At 44.0% G+C, this 14,757-nt stretch overlaps 1 protein-coding gene across 1 annotated transcript; it reads right to left on the bottom strand.

Moving 5' to 3' along the window:
* Window positions 1–2,783: 2,783 nt before the first annotated feature.
* Window positions 2,784–14,638, bottom strand: wrap53 (WD repeat containing, antisense to TP53). Its single transcript, XM_034106469.2, has 11 exons — window positions 14,445–14,638; window positions 13,548–13,987; window positions 13,219–13,411; window positions 11,988–12,083; window positions 11,458–11,566; window positions 10,587–10,675; window positions 7,923–8,146; window positions 6,277–6,488; window positions 5,493–5,596; window positions 5,176–5,319; window positions 2,784–4,227 (listed from the first exon to the last, which is right to left on the bottom strand). The coding sequence occupies exons 2-11, from the start codon at window positions 13,828–13,830 to the stop codon at window positions 4,014–4,016; spliced, it is 1,668 nt and encodes a 555-aa protein (XP_033962360.1). The 5' UTR covers window positions 13,831–13,987; window positions 14,445–14,638; the 3' UTR covers window positions 2,784–4,013.
* Window positions 14,639–14,757: the final 119 nt, after the last annotated feature.

Genomic DNA, 14,757 nt, shown 5'->3' with positions numbered 1-14,757 from the left:
CCGATTGTCGAACCTCAGATTGAGGAGGAACAATGCGGATTCCGTCCTGGTCGTGGAACGACGGATCAGCTTTTTACTCTCGCAAGGATCCTGGAGGGGGCCTGGGAGTACGCTTATCCGGTCTACATGTGTTTTGTAGACTTGGAGAAGGCGTATGACCGGGTTCCCAGGGAGTTACTGTGGGAGGTGCTGCGGGAGTATGGGGTGAGGGGGTCTCTACTCAGGGCCATCCAATCTCTGTACTCCCAAAGCGAGAGCTGTGTCCGGGTCCTCGGCAGTAAGTCGGACCCATTTCCGGTGAGGGTTGGCCTCCGCCAGGGCTGCGCTTTGTCACCAATCCTGTTTGTAATATACATGGATCGGATTTCGAGGCGTAGTCGTGGGGGGGGGGGTCTGCAGTTCGGTGGACTAAGGATTGCACCACTGCTTTTTGCAGATGATGTGGTTCTGATGGCTTCATCGGTCTGCGACCTTCAGCACTCACTGGATCGGTTCGCAACCGAGTGTGAAGCGGCTGGGATGAGGATCAGCACCTCCAAATCTGAGGCCATGGTTCTCAGCAGGAAACCGATGGACTGTCCACTCCAAGTAGGGAATGAGTCCTTACCCCAAGTGAAGGAGTTCAAGTATCTCGGGGTCTTGTTCTCGAGTGAGGGATCAATGGAGCGTGAGATGGGCTGGAGAATCGGAGCAGCGGGAGCGGTATTGCAGTCGCTTTACCGCACCGTTGTGACGAAAAGGGAGCTGAGCCGGAAGGCAAAGCTCTCTGTCTACCGGGCCATTTTCGTTCCTACCCTCACCTATGGTCATGAAGGATGGGTCATGACCGAAAGAACGAGATCGCGGATACAAGCGGCCGAGATGGGTTTCCTCCGCCGGGTGGCTGGTGTCTCCCTTAGAGATAAGGTGAGAAGTTCGGTCATCAGGGAGGGACTCGGAGTTGAGCCGCTCCTCCTTCGCGTCGAAAGAAGCCAGTTGAGGTGGTTCGGGCACCTAGTTAGGATGCCACCTGGGCGCCTCCCTAGGGAGGTGTTCCAGGCACGTCCAGCTGGGAAGAGACCAAGGGGTAGACCTAGGACCAGGTGGAGGGATTATATCTCTTCGCTGGCCTGGGAGCGCCTTGGGATCCCCCAGTCAGAGCTGGTTGATGTCGCCAGGGAAAAGAAAGTTTGGGGCTCTCTGCTGGAACTGCTGCCCCCGCGACCCGACCACGGATAAGCGGGAGAAGATGGATGGATGGAAGTGGTGGCTCTGGGGTTGTTGTGTGAGACGCCACTTGAGAATTGTCGGGTTTACATGCATATGGTGTCTTGCCTCTGTTGCATTCACTGAACACGGGAAATTACAATCCTGCCGTCCTCTCTAGTGTCATGATGAGGTTCAGGTAAAGCACGGTTAATGTATTATATTATTGAGGGAGAATTTTCCGGGGCTAAAGAAAAAACATCCGGTGCTTAATTAGGGATGCATATCGTTGACTTTTTTACGATACCGATACCACGGAACGATACTCAACCGATACATATCGTGATACGTTGAAAATGTATCATCCCACAATTACTCCCATGAAGCGCTTTACGATATAGTTAACATGTCAAATGAATATTAAATTAAATTGTGGGACTTCTTGGACCTTTTAGTACTGAACAAACAATGAAAAATACATGAAAAATATGAAGAAAACCGATTATGGAATATCATCAGGTGTGCCGCGTAAATAGCACATATTGTCAATGCAAACAGACCGTTATAGCACCGTTATAATTAATGTTAAACCTGAGATTCGACTAGAGAACAAATACATAATAGAATAATGGTCATGAGATCTCGGCATTGCACAAACAAACAAATCTCATCTTGAAAATCAACATTTACCTTCACTGGTGAGAGAAAACAAATCCCATTACAGTTCATTTGTGGGACTTTTACCTTTCTAGTATTGAACAAACAATGAAAAATACATAAAATATGAAGAAAAACGATTATGCAATCTAATTTATAACACCCGCCACGGGCCACGGACTCACTTTTAAAATTAATTGTACATTTAAAAAAAAAAAAAAAAAAGTATCGAAACCGGATCTGATTTCGGTATGGTATACCGTATCCACCAGTAACCGGTATTTCGGTGATACCGGTATGCATCCCTAGGATTAATCTGATTAGAGCAAATCAGTACCGACTCAGTGAATGCCTAGCAGATTTTTCAACAATCTCGTCTGTACAATACAGAACCACTTTGTGTTTTTTGTCAACAGACCCCATTTCAGGGTGCCAGCATTGTTCCATTCCCACTTCCTGTCCAACACACACTCTACTCTGAGGGATTGGGATTAAGATAAATACACACCATCAGACAAACAAGTAGCAATCACTAAACCACTGGATTATTTATTACACCTGCTTCTTTTTCTCTGCCCCCAATCTTTCTTTCTACCTACTTCCCTCTCCCAAGGCGGCGGCGGTCGCTGAGCAACCCACACAACACAACAGTGCGGCTCTCCAACTTGGCTCTGCTCGATGTGCCCCTGTGGTTCCAGACAATCAAATACATGAGTGTGTGTGTGTGTGTGTGTATTCATTCGGAATGTGTATGTGTAAAAGTGAAAGCTATGAATAGTTTCCATCTCATGAGCTAAAGTCAATAGTCCCTTCAGTTTTGAAGAGCTGCCTCTTGACTAGAGTACAACATCATCTAGCATACATCTGGGATTTATTACAAGGCATCCAACTCTGAACTGCCTTAAACAGAAAGGACAGAAAGGAATAAGAGCGTGAACATGTGAAGAGATATGCTTTTAATTCACGGCAGTTGAATGAAAACACCAGAAAGCCACCTGTCGCACATCAAGGCCGACATGGTTCCTGGTAGAGCAAATCTGTAGTGGTGCGTCATATGAGCTACACAATCGCAGCTTCTATTTGTTGGCAACACATCTGAGTTCCAAGAAGTGACGCCTGGATCAGCAGAGACTTTACAATGGATAGATTCCTCAGTGTGTACAGATACAAGGCTTTGGTTGGAGCATGCTGTGCTTCCTCTGATCTACCTGCAAAGAAACCCTAAAACAAAGCACACCCCGGTAATGGCAACACAAGCCTTCATCAAATCACTGCGGCACATTATTGATGCGATTACACAAACACTGCGTTTTGTGCTGCCACATCACCACTCACACAGGTACAAAGGCAATCCGAGCCAGATCTGTAGAAAAATAATAGACATCACTCCGTGTGCACCCACTAATACAAAGACGTTCACAGATTTGTATGAGGTTACGGTAAACCAGCTAGCTGCTTACAGAGAAATACATTCGAGAAACGAGTTATCATCATGGCTTTACAAAAATATACATTTGTGGGCACGCACAGAGCGACAACACCCCGGTAGTTTAAAAAACAAGGTAAAAACGGGAGATTCCGTCAGTTTACAAAAGCTCAAGAACAAATGGCACTTACTGTAACTATAGCGGTCTGGAATCTCCGGGGGGCAGCATGACAGCCACACGTAAACACACGCCCACAGATAGGACTCAGATCGGAGAGGCGATCAGTAGGCAGACACTAGGCTGCTTCACGACACTCAAGGCCTCCAATTCAACCAAATTCAGGAAGCTCATTTGACATACATTTCAATAAAAGGCTAGATACATTTCACCTTGGCTGGATAAGAACAAAAACAGAAGTGATCCTAAGAATTAAATAACAAAATTGAGAAATATCAGGTTCTTTTACAATCCACATCTTGTCTAAGTAAAAGAAAACCCCCTGCTTTTAGCATTTCTTATTTTCATAATTGGCATCGCAACAATTTAAACACTGCAATACAATGTTTAATCATTTCATGTTAACTCTGAGTAAGAGTCATGAGTAAATGTTGTTAATTTGCAGGTGATATTTTAAGAATGTCAGCCCTGTTGTGGGACTTTAAATGTTTCAAATTCTCTCTTCTCCTTAATTTTCAATATCGATCGTTCCCAAAATAAATATCCCATGGCAGGTGTAGAGTAGCTTCAGGCCTCCACCACCTCTGGGCTGGGCTCTGGGCCTCCCTCTGGGGCGGGGGCCAGGGGTCCAGCCCACCACAGAGACAGAGCGTTGTCCTGTCGGATCTCCTGAGGTGACATCACAGCCTCCCCTCCCTCGCCCTCAGAGTCGCTCTCGCCGGGCGACGGGAACTGGCGCTGCCCGCTGGATGTTGCCAGCAGCGGCATGAAGGGATGAATACTGTGAAAGAAAATCAAGAATGGGAGGAAATGAAAATGATGGCAATTCAAAAAGAAGTGAAACCACTGGTATTGTGCACTGCAGTGCTGGGGACTCTATACACAATGATAGCCGATTCACAACTTCTCGTTCATCAGCTACGAAATGCAGTCGTTTTCATAAGCGCACACAGCAGCTGTGGTTATTGCTCTGTGTTCTCACGAAGGACAACACCACTGTGTGAAGTCGGACATTTGAATCCTTTTCTTCTCTCATCTCAAATACGTTTGGATGATTTGTTTGCATTTCCGATGCTTTTGTGCGACTGATGGGGGGAAGAAAACAAGACACCACAGCAGAACAAAGAGGAGGAGAAACAGAGCATGAACGAGAGACCTTTAACCTCTCTGTTCACTGCTCTGCTCTTTACTGAAGCCCAATAACACTTTTTGCTTATTAAGATTCATAACATTTGTTAGATTTGTATAAGAGCTAGTTTTGTGTGGTTGTATTTGACTCCCGACAACTATCCCATGACCTGGACTATTGAGTTTATATTTTACATTTTTGTAAAATCAAGTCTAATTATTTAGCCCTTATCCTCCGTGGAAAGTAATGACAAAAAAATCCACTTTTGTTGAAGCCAATATAATGAAAAAAGTCTTCAATAATTACTAATGTATCCCAAAATATGTCAGAGTATCTAAAAAAGTATGAGAAACATACTCTAGTCATCTCTTAATATGTCAAAATAAGGACTAAGTATCTCTAATTAATGAAAACAATTCTTGAATATTATAACTTTATATCTCAAAATAAAGACTTAGTATAATTGGAACTTACATAAGTCGTTAGTTTCATCTTTTGTCACGAGGCTAAGTTTTGATAAAAAAAAGGTCAACTTGAACCTGACACTTCATCAGCACCTGAAGCAGGAATGCCCAGGTTGGATGTTTTTAGCGATCATACCTGATGCCGTTGGTGCAGTCCCAATGGGCGTTGAACCTGAGCTGAGGCTGCAGTAAGTCCTCGTCTCCATCAGGAGGAGCTGTCAGGGTGTCCCAAACCGACACCACCCCCCCTGTGTCCCCGCTCAGCAGGTACCTGCCAGACCTGCTCAGAAACAAACAAAAACACAAGGTCACACACGATGGATCAGCATTTACACAGCCATGTGAGGGTTTAACAAAGATGTCGATCGAAATGAAAAGCTGTAGAAAAGCAGGAAGAGTGACAGTTTGCTCATTTACATTAGAGTACAATTCTAGGTATTGAAACAAACGTACGGGTCCAGATCAAAGTAGATGCGTTGGTTAGTGGCGACGTTTCTCTTCAGTGAAAACAAAACCTTGCCTGGGTCTCTTAGGTCCCAGCACAGGATTTCTGGATCCTACACACACACACACCCACACACACACACACACACACACAGTTCACAAGAGTGTATTGTCTGACCACAGGCAGTACATGTGTGCACAACCACTAGCCCCATTAATTATTGCTTTCTACTGGTTTCAAATAGACCTACAGTGTACAGACGAAGTGTACTCTTGACCCCATCGCTAAATTGCAGATCAATTAACTGGCAGGGTGACTGGCATGCTACAGACTAACTGTGTAGACTCTGGAATGCTTAACATGTGTATATCTAATCTGAACAAGACGCCATACGCTAACAGGAGTGAATGGGGGGCATTGAAGCACACAGAGGTTAATGGCTATGAGGTCTGTGCATTAGTTTGTAAATAGAAAACTTAGGGCAGACTCCAGACACTTTCTAAAAGCAGAGGAAAATAAAAACTAATGGGTGCAAATTGAACTGCTGCAGCACCTATGTGAAACAGTGAATAATTCAGACTTTGGGGGGATGCAATAATAAATCAGAACAATTAAAAGCAGACTCGTGCAATCAAGACAGGAAAGTAGCATAAAAAGCTCTCGCTTTGTAATTCCATTTAACCGCCATTTGTTACCTACTTCACACACAAAGCCTCCTGGCGGTGCATATATGATGCATGATTACCCAGAGGTCCCTTGTCGGCATGCTGTTCTATGCAAGTGTGTGTTCACCTTGCGTCCTCCGGTGTACAGGTAGTTGCCGTCGGGGGAGAAGAGCAGATGGGTGAGGCCTCCGTGGTGGCGGGTGGGCAGCAGGGCCAGCTGGGAGCCGTCTTGGCAGGAGTAGAGGCCAGCGCAGCGGGAGTAAGAGCCGCAGGCGTAAACAGACTGGCAGGGGCTGAAGCCGAAGCAGGAGATAATGCCACTTTGGCCCTGCTTCTTCACTGCAGCCAAGACAACAGCAGAGCTTTAATACAAAAGGTTCACGAGAAACAAGTCCCAGTCACTTCTACTCAGTCACATTTTCTGGCATTTCCAACATCCCCGATCTTAAGGGGGGAAACGTTTCTCACAATGCGCACATTTTAGGGTTCAGTGATTCATGTATTCATGCAAAACACATGTTGGACATGCCTGAGTGCCTGAAACCTTTAGCCATGCCCAGTTAGCAACAGGTAGATAGGCGTGCAGCAGAGGGAGAGTTGTGTATAAGATGTCAACAAACTGTTTGTTCACAGCGTTCTGCTTAAAGAGGACACATTCTGCTGATGTTCAGGTTCATATCAGTATGTAGTGTCTCCACTGGGACATGTCTCCACCGGGACATGTCTCTACTGGGACATGTCTCCACTGGGACATGTCTCCACTGGGTCACGTCTCCATGCTTTAATGTTCAGAAAGCTCTTTATTGTTCTCATGCTGCCTGTGCTGCAGCACCTCTTTTCACCCTCTGTCTGAAACCAGAGCCCAGTCTGCTCTCATTGGTTAGCTGGCCGGCTCTGTTGTGATTGGTCAACCGCTCAGATGTGTTAGAAATATCCCGCTCCTAAGCATAGCAGGTACAATCTGTTGGGCGCTAACCAATAAAAGTGCGAGTGTTACCTGGTGATGTCACTGTTACAGAACCTTGGGATTTTAGCCTTTGCAAAAACCTATACAAATACTACAGGAAAGGGAAAAGCTCAGAAAGCTAAAACATTGCCTCTTAATTGCAATACATAAATGCAAAGGTGCTTAGAATGAATATGTATAGCCATTGAGAAACTAAATGAAAACTCAGAATACATAGCATAAGAGAAGCTTTCAGTTTCATAGCCTATTGTGACTATCTGTCCTGTGGTGGATTAGAACGTCATACTTCAGCACGTTAGCTACAATCCAGACAGCCTCAGGTTCACTTTATTTCAGTATGTGACAAAGCCTGCCATCGGAGGAAGGTTGTTTGAAGTGTTTGACAGAGATTGAGAATTCATCACAATAAACATGTGCTTCCCTTTACTTGTTTGTCAGAGGCACATAATACAAACTGTCCTTGTTGATCTGTTCAAGGAGACGTTAGACTATCAGATGAGACAGCCGGCTGTCAAACTAGGACTTTTTGAAAATAAGAAACTTCACATTATCCTTTCACATTGTCTTTGGTTACCAATTGTTTGTCTTGTGGGTTTGCTTTCCTTAGAACATTGCTTTTGAACACAATTCTTTTACAGTTAGTGCCCTTGAACAGCATCAAGTTATGAACGTTTTGCCCTGCTCTCAAAAATGAATACAAATCATTTATAATTCATATTAAGATAATATGCTTGCAATGTAGTTGAGGGTGATTGGTAGTCTATAAGCTAAATAAAATAACTGTGCGAGAGCAGTTGATAACTGACCTACGGTGGGCCACTCCTCACAGTCTCTTCCTGGCCGATCGGTGTAGAAGACCCTGACGGTTTTGTCGAAGCCGCAGTAGAGCTTCGATCCGTCGGGCGAGAAGCAGAGGGAGTGGGCCGCCGTCAGCTCGTCCAGGTGATTGTAGGGTCGGAAACTGGCTCGCACCTGCCCGTAGAATGCATCCCACAGGTGGACTGGGTTGTCACGGCTACTGCTGGCTAGACTGCGGACGAAGAGTGAGAGGTCAGACAAAGAGAAAGTGTAGAGAACAGCGAGTCATATGAGGAAAGGATTAAAGAACATATTACTTGAGCAGTGAAATAATATAGTCTACTTGTCTATAAAAGTGGAAAAAGTTGTACTTGAATATCAGAGGATACAGATCTGATTGAATTTTAATACGCCGCTGAGATTCTGTTGAAATATACATTATGTATGACCACAAATGGTCTTGTTTGATACAGTGTCTAACCTCTACCGCACCAACCACCTGAGTGCATCAATGCATCAAAACCAACACGCAGCATTGAGCTACGCCTCATTATTGAGACAAGACCACAGCGCGCACTCTTATTGATTCAAATCAGGGCCAGAGACTGAGCCATGCCTTTTTAACTCTAATTCCTGGGCGCTATACAAATGGCAAAAAAATCACTGCGGCTCAATTAGACAAAGGAAATTAGCCCCTGCCACTGCTGCCGTGTTCTGTTACGGCCCCTCTGAGCCGCTGCTTTATGCCGCAGCCGGGAAATGCCCAATTATAATGCTAGACTGCTGCTAGCTTGGAGCCATGCCTAGAAGTCAGTGCAACTTAACCGAGCCATAACGGGGCCCTTATTCCCTCTCTACAGGAGGGGGCATCAACAACACACGGCTTTTGGCAGACAGAACTTCAAGGAGCTCAGCGGGAGGAATGAGAAACAAAAAGGGAGTTGTGAAAAGAGGGAGGAGAAAGACAGAAAAGGCCATCGGGAATATCCTTAAATGTGTTCAATAATCACAACGTTTCATCTTTAACAATCTACCCTGAGCTCGTCCGACCGCCTGTGCCATGCAGAGCCCCCCTGTCATGTGTGGCAGAGATCTGAAGAGGATGAAGAATATTTGCTGTGAGCTCCTGCTGGCATCCTCCTCTTCATGACAGACAGGTCTTTGCACGGCTTTGGCAGACACACACAGGCCTCTCAAGAGGTTCACTGTCCACACGAGTCGTTTGTTTATCATTGTGCTGTTTACACAACTCTCATCTTTGCTTGCTAGCTCTTGAGACCCCCCCCCCCCCGCCTACTCTTCTTCCACAGTGAAGGCTGTCTGGTCTTCAGGCAGGGGCTTGATTCCAATGCTAGGCTTTGATCAGAGGGATCTTTGAGAGGGTTAGGGTCGGTAAGTGGAGGATGATAGGAGCCAGGAGGGGGAGAGGTATCCATGAGGAGAACTGTTGATGGCTTGACCTCAGCTCAGAGGTGGAAGAAGTACTTCAATCTTGTACTTCTACTTTCTACCAAATTGTAGTAATACTCTCTTACAAGTAGAAGTCCTGTATTCAAAATGTTACTCAAGTCAAGTAAAAAAGTATTAGCATCTAAATATACTTAACGAATCAAAAGTAAAAGTACTCATTGTACAGATTGGCCCATGATTATATTTCCCGTCATTAATCCATATCTGCAGGTAAAGGTAGCAGTAGAGTTACAATTGCAGTAGTAGTCCAATATTAACCTCTGAATTGTGGCGGAGTAGAATAACAAAGGCGTATAAAATGGAAATACTCAAGTTAAGTACAAGTACCTCCAAATTGTACCCAAGTACAGTACAGTACTTGATTAAATGTACCTAGTTACTTTACACCACTGAAATGAACCTTGCGTGGATGTGTCAATGAAAGCACCTGTTACGTACAGTTGGAACATCCTGATGCCTCCCACTACTAGTTAATTGTTCGAAGATAGCGTCGTTCTCTCTGACAGATACAGAAATACTTAAAGCCATGTATACCTGGGTGTCCCGCCAGAATTAAGTCTAAGTGTTGGAAACACAGCATGGCTGTCACTTTAGTCAACATGTAATGTCCACGCGGATGGTGTTACTGATGTTTGCTCTGTTTAACAGTGCAAGCCAACAGTGATGTCACTAACACCCTGCTCGAGCCAGCTAAAAAAGACAGACATGAAAAGAGAAGCCCAAAGTCAGGGAATCGTGAGGCCCTTTTAGGGGTCTGTTCCCCGGGAGGGCTGTTAGAGGGATGAAACGCGGCCTCAAACAGCCGACGCATTACAGCGGAGGCAGAGGCAGACTACACGGAGGCCAACTCTTCACTCATAATGAGAGACATCAGAAAGCTTTTACAGCCACATCCACACTGGCAGCTGGCTCCCACAACGAGTGCAAATACAGAGGGGATGAAAGTATGAGTCACAGGCATACAACGATATCCTCTGTCTGTTACACCGAATGTCTTCAGTGTCCATCACTAACCATCCAAGATTAAAAACACCAATCATCCACTGACACCAGCCTCTATAAACAACACAGTGCTTTTCTGTTTATACATCCTTCACCATGTGGCGGGCTGACCTTCAAAGTGAACTTTAAATGTCTCATCTATCCAACTGTTAAGAGCTGAGGCTCAGGGCAGCGTCTGGCAAAGATCAAGTGGAACTCACAAGCATGTGTCTGCGTCCAGAGAGTTCATCTTGGGGTACCAGCAGTAGTCGTAGATGGTGTCGCCCTCTGCCATCCTGAGCACTGGACTCTGCCGCAGAATTAAACAAACAAAGAAGTCAGGAATGTAAAGACTTCGGGACAAAGTAGAAATAAATTCTAAAGACTGATGGGATCGATGCTGCTGCTGAACAGGTGGCTACAATGTCACAGACTTGTGTCACATAGTCAAATGAAATATCAGATCATGCACCATTTCAGAAATAGAGCTCAATTATCTACCCTTTTCACAAGCGCTGAGGCATTTCTGTAATAGGAGGGAAATTGATTATATTTCCATTATATTTGTTCAGTGATCCCGATCTACCAGCCTGTAATACAATTAAGAGATTGGCTCGCTACTTGATACCTCCCCAAACCGAAAAGGACAGAATGTCTATTCTATTCTCACTGTTAAATCTCAAGCTGCTACATTAAAGTGCATGACATGCTCGTTCTGAGTGGATTGTTACACAACATGCACACAAACAACAACATACTGACAGTCTTTGTATGAAAAGGTCAGACAACACAAGACGGGATGATGACCTTTTCTTGACAGGAAATACATCATCATTTAGAAAGTTTAGAAAAAGTGGGAAATATCTCAAACATTATTAGGACATTAAAAAAAAGGTACTGCAAAACAGATGCTATTTGTTAGATCTAAATGTCAAAGCCTCACAAATCATACATTTTGGATACTGTAATTCAGCAAAAATAATAAATAGGACACATACAAAATAGATTGCCATCTCCATGTTATTGTTGTATTAAATAAACGTGTTCTTCCATCTTCAATACATATATTTGGTGAACGTTCAGTGTGCGCACCATCTCAGGAAGCAGGTCCCAGTTGTAGCTGTAGATCTCTGGAGGGAGGTTGTACACACGGAGCACATTGTCTGCACTGTTGGTCAGGATACAGGAACCATCAGGGGCCCTAGTTTAGGAAATAAGGGCGCATGAGAAAAATATGACGATGTATCAACAGCGGTAAACTAAGAACTTTTCAACAGGTTGGTTCTATGCCTTTGTATGCAGTTATAGTGCATGGAGTACTAGTATCCTCCCTTTACCAAATGTACCGTCTGCACTATTGTATCTATAATGGACTGAGGATGACAAAAAGGACGAGTCATTTTCCTAGCTTCATTTGCAAAGAAACAATATATTTGCAGTGAACCATGGCATCAATATTTACTACATAATACTTTTACTTGCCCATTTCTGCCAAGGCACAACATGGGCAAGTAAAATGGTCTTACATGTTTCTATGGTACTCACAAAGGTTGATGCAACACATTTACACTTCTCATCCACGTGGTGTATTATGATTCAATTGAAATGTGATAAAAGATTACCATTTGCAGCCTTTGAGGTAATTCTCTGGGAGGTTGGAGTACTCTGTGCAGGAACCAGTCAGCATCTGGGGATTCTGGGTAAAATCTAGGCCGACGCTGGAAGCAAGATAGAAAGAACACCAAGTCTTGGGTTAATGAGTTTAGAAGACAGTAATGGGAATTTCACACAAAAAACTGAAAGACGAAATACTCTGTCTCACTAATGCCAAGGGCGTAATGTTACCAGAATAAATGAAACAACAACATTGACTTGTAAATTGTGCTAAGAACTGGTTTAATTAGGTGAAATATAATCCAATAAATGTCCTATCCCGGCACAAAACTGTTGCTGCATATAAACCACAATGTCAACTTGCACAAAGCCCAACAGTAAGAGTTGGACACAGTGTCACCACACAGTGGACTAGCTTGTTTATCACAGTATCTACAGGTTAAATACATTATTATGTATCACTTGTGATGATCTCCAAATGTTGCTATTGTGATTAACCGTGTGCAATACTTTACCTCAAAATCACTGCTAACATCAAATGCTGCCACTGTGTATTTATAAAAAATAGTTTAATTACAAGTCCCTCACAATTCCATGCTTGGCTTTGGCTAAGGAAACTGTTTTAAATTAACAGTGTGCTTTTGTTTCATTAGTCTTATTTATTTGAAGGCTCATATCATTATATTTGTCTCCGTATTTTAAACATGGTTGATCGCATCAACATAGGTAAAACTCATGATTTTACTGTTCTAAAGCTGGATTTGTTTTACTTGCCTATATTTTATACATTTATACATTCCTGGGTGTCACTGCATGTACTGAAGAGCAGTACCTCCTGTCGAAAATAAGCTAAAAGTGTTTCAAATACAAATTAAAAAAACATGATGAGATGATACGCAGGTACCCTTAATTTAATTTATACACAGAAGGTGGGGAAAAAACAAGTCACATTTGTGTGATAGTGATTGCAAAAACAGATCAAAGAATCTGATCAAGAAACAAGGGCAGTAGTAACACCACTTATTGCATTATAATATTTCGGACTATGTGACCTTGAAGTATATACTCAAAACCATCTCTCTCCTTTCCAAAACACATGTGTCTAATTCATGTTTGTAATTCGACATAGGATCTCCACCTCCCACAATCCCACATGATGGTGTGAGGGCTGTATATTTACCCCTAGTTATGTGGAAACAGTGGTTAAAAATAAACCTGACTTCATGGTCCTCCACTTACCGCTGTGCTTCACTGGGGCTGTCTGCAGATCCGTCACCATTTGGACCCTCCTCTGGTTTTGCCTCTCCTTCTTCCGTGGGTGCATCATGCCCTACGTCTCCATTCTGAGGCCATTCTTCTTCACCTTCTCCACTGACGGACACCTCTTCCCCTACTTGACCTTCCTCCACACATTGTTTTGGTTCTCCTGTTCCTAGAATCAAAGAGTAAAGTTCAATAATCTGCTAAATAAATACTGAATCATAATCACTGACCCGCAAAATGTTATCTGGACGTATAAAGGTTTCCCCCCTTATTTCATTTGATGCATGCACTTGAAAATACTCTACTTTGTGCTGGTGATGCTGGGCCTTCCTGCAGCAAGACAACCTGTGCTGGTATTTCTCCAAGCATCTCCACGGGCTTGACAACCTGCTCCAGTCCCTGTTCCTCCTCGCTTATTCTGGGACGTTTGGCAGGCAAAGTTGCCCCTTCGTCCAAGGTCGCCCCCACCTCGAAGTCATCACCTTCAGGCAAAGGTGGGGCCTGATGAGGGGGCTCATTATCCCCTTCAGGGTCCTGCCCTGCTCCTGTCGCACCTCCGCTTTCCCCACCTCCAGCTGTTTCAGACATCTCTCTTTTGTTGATCTTTTTCTCCTGTACCTGGCGTCAAATTGCCTTGTGTCCTTTGTTTGGCTGAGTTAGGTGAGTGCTACTGGGATAGTGCTTCTTCTTGCAGTATCGGTGTTTGAGTCTGCTGGGGGTCGAGGACATCACAGCACCCGCTAGCCTAGAACACAGTGACGAGGGTAAAATATGAAGTAAAGAAAGGTGATGCCAGTGAAGTCAATCAAGACAATGGAATACAAGTGTTACAGTAATTCACGAATATATGTGCACTTTCAAAATCATAGACACATTAACCGAGGTGAATGACACGTTCTTGTTAAAGGAATGAGTAATTGACTCAAAACCGCTCGTGCAAACACCTGTGGAAGGACATGCCACTCCAAACTAGCATTAATGTTAATTTGGCTAAATTTGCGCTTTGGAGGTATGAGTTACTTCAAAGAGTCTTACAGGTGTTACCCTTTGCATGCATTACTGCCTTTTAATGCATTTAATGATGCTGAAAATAAGGCAGAATGTAAAATGTTCCTCTAGTCTTCGGTCCACAACAGAAACGACAACCACCTCACGTTAGCTTGTTAGCATGTAGCCTAAGCTAGCATTCCGATGCTACCTACCTGTGTTGAGGCTTGCCTGGCCTTTGGTTCTGCCTGCAATTTGGTTATAAACACTTTCACCCTCGACGGCGTCAGAGTTTCACCCAACGCCGGTGTGTGCGAATAAAACGCAATATGCGACGCCCTTCTTCCTCGAGACTTGTCTTCACCGGTTTATTGATAGTAGTTGTAAACACTGTGGGCCGCCATGTGTTTAAAACTCTCGCGATACTTACGCTGATTACGTAAACGCGCTCATTCTAATTCATGAGCACAGCATGGTCTGTCTCATGTAAACATGATGTTCATATCCCAACACAAAACCGCACAAAAC

Source organism: Pseudochaenichthys georgianus, chromosome 18, assembly GCF_902827115.2.
Source record: "Pseudochaenichthys georgianus chromosome 18, fPseGeo1.2, whole genome shotgun sequence".
In the NCBI taxonomy this organism is placed as follows: Eukaryota; Metazoa; Chordata; class Actinopteri; order Perciformes; family Channichthyidae; genus Pseudochaenichthys; species Pseudochaenichthys georgianus.
The sequence above is the reverse complement of the archived record's forward strand: the minus strand, read 5'-3'. Positions and strand labels throughout refer to the sequence as shown.

What these genes read in the sequence shown, in the direction of transcription:
- wrap53 (XM_034106469.2), bottom strand. Translation starts at nt 13,830, where the DNA reads ATGTCTGAAACAGCTGGAGGTGGGGAAAGCGGAGGTGCGACAGGAGCA. An exon ending in GGGACCTGCTTCCTGAGATG is followed by an intron (nt 10,676 to 11,457) that starts GTGCGCACACTG and finishes ATTCTGCGGCAG; the next exon opens with AGTCCAGTGCTCAGGATGGC. An exon ending in TGTACACCGGAGGACGCAAG is followed by an intron (nt 5,597 to 6,276) that starts GTGAACACACAC and finishes GTGTGTGTGTAG; the next exon opens with GATCCAGAAATCCTGTGCTG.